This window comes from Penaeus monodon, chromosome 15 (genome assembly GCF_015228065.2).
Source record: "Penaeus monodon isolate SGIC_2016 chromosome 15, NSTDA_Pmon_1, whole genome shotgun sequence".
NCBI lineage: Eukaryota > Metazoa > Arthropoda > Malacostraca > Decapoda > Penaeidae > Penaeus > Penaeus monodon.
The window spans coordinates 3,692,970-3,694,791 of NC_051400.1; the positions used below are offsets into that span (position 1 = coordinate 3,692,970).

A 1,822-nucleotide genomic window follows, 5' to 3' on the forward strand; every position below is an offset into this window, starting at 1 on the left:
TAAACGTATTATATGCTGGGTATTTATTCTATATCAACTACAAGGACAATGAGGCAAGGGAAATCAGTTTTGATTCCCTGACTTTTAAAAGATGTTCAGAATTCGTACTTTATGCGGATTCGGCCTTCTCGGTGCTCTGAGCAGTGGCAGTGGAAGCAGCATCAGAGCCACCATCTCTGCCTTCAGTACTGCAGGCAAGGCAAGGCAGCTTCTTCTCAAGGGCAGCACGATATTTAGGATGGCTGATGGCGTACACGATGGGGTTGTAGACGGCGTTGGCCTTGGCGAAGACGGAGCCCCAGATGGAGAAAAGAGGAGTAACCATGGGCTTGTTGAACATGCCTCCCCAGTTGATGATGAAGTAGGGGGTCCATGCCATGAACCACAGGGTGACGGTCATGAGGGCAACCTTGGCAAGGCGGCACTCAGCAGAGGTCTTTTGGGCTTCCTCGCTTCTCAGAGACTTAACTCCCATCTTCTTGGCCTGTTCTCGCATTCCCTTCTCGTGAGCAGCAACAGCCTTAACGATGAAAGTGTAGCTGTAGATGATGTAGGCAAGAGGGAAGAGATATACCCATACAGAGTAGACGTACAGATAGCTCCTGGAGAGTTCAGTCTCTGTCAGGTAGTCAGTACCACAGGCAAGCATGTTACCCTCAGGCACATATCGGTTCCATCCGAAGAAAGGAGGAAGGCACCAGGCAAGAGTGAAAGCCCAAGTGCCAGCAATCCTCAACATGGCTCCACCAGATGTGAGAGGTTCAGCAGATACTCCCTTGACGATGACATTGTATCGGTCAGCAGTGATGAAGACCATGGACCAGATGGACACACAGCCGAAGAAAGAACCAAGGAAAGCGTAGACCTCACAGAAGAATGCACCAAGAATCCATGTTCCCCAGTAAGCGTTGACCAGGAGAGGAGGAGTCATGGTAAGCATCATGAAGAAGTCGGAGATGGCCAGGTTGACGACTAACAAGTTGGCAGGTGTTCGCAGACTCTTGGTATTCATGAATACCCAGATGACTACGAAGTTACCAGCTACGGATAGTGTTCCCATGACAGTCATCCAGAACCCGAGAAGACCATACCAGAGAGGATTCATGGGAGGGAACTGATACCAGTGAGAGTGTATCATATGCAGCATATGTTGTGGCACAGTGTCTACCACTGTATAGTTGCCATAAGGATTGGTGGATGGCAGGACAGTGTCCTGAACTGGGTTGTTCCACGACATCTGTAATGAGAATCATTATATTGTACATATATATTGATTATGTTTCATTAACTGTAGAAACATATTTTATCTACGAGTATATACATACAATTTATGACATACAAAGTGCACGGGATATAGTGTGCACCATCAATTTAGCACAATATATGTTGGGAAAATGAAACTAAGGAAATTTTTCAAGATCCTGCTCGGACTCTTCGTGGATCCAGCTCTCACCACAAACCTAATCGTTGTTACATACGTTTTATAGTTGAAATACATTGTCCACGTTTGCAATGTGCTTCAGTGAACTGATAGCGGCGTTACTGTTTGCTTGGTCTGAACTATCTTTATCGTTGTGAACATATTTCTTAGAATAATGAATCAAATATACCTGTTTATACTGATGCACGAATCTTCCAAAGTTTGCAGAGATTTTGAATTCTTGACCTTATATAACATAGTGAAACGATAATAAAAGATATGTGAGTATGGTGTTGGTGTAAATACCTATGATAACGACTCTTGAGTTTCCGGATAGTTTGAAAAACTATTTTTTTCATTGAATATCCTATAACTCAATGTAAATATTAATTGTCACATCAT

General features: G+C 44.0%; 1 protein-coding gene across 1 annotated transcript in view; it reads right to left on the reverse strand.

Moving 5' to 3' along the window:
• Positions 1-8: 8 nt before the first annotated feature.
• LOC119581635 (rhodopsin-like) overlaps positions 9-1,822 on the reverse strand; it is a 2,275-nt gene continuing 461 nt past the window's right edge. Inside the window, exon 2 of the mRNA XM_037929756.1 lies at positions 9-1,237. Coding sequence (XP_037785684.1) covers positions 110-1,237 — 1,128 coding nt within the window. The 3' untranslated portion in view covers positions 9-109. The remainder of the gene's footprint in view (positions 1,238-1,822) is intronic.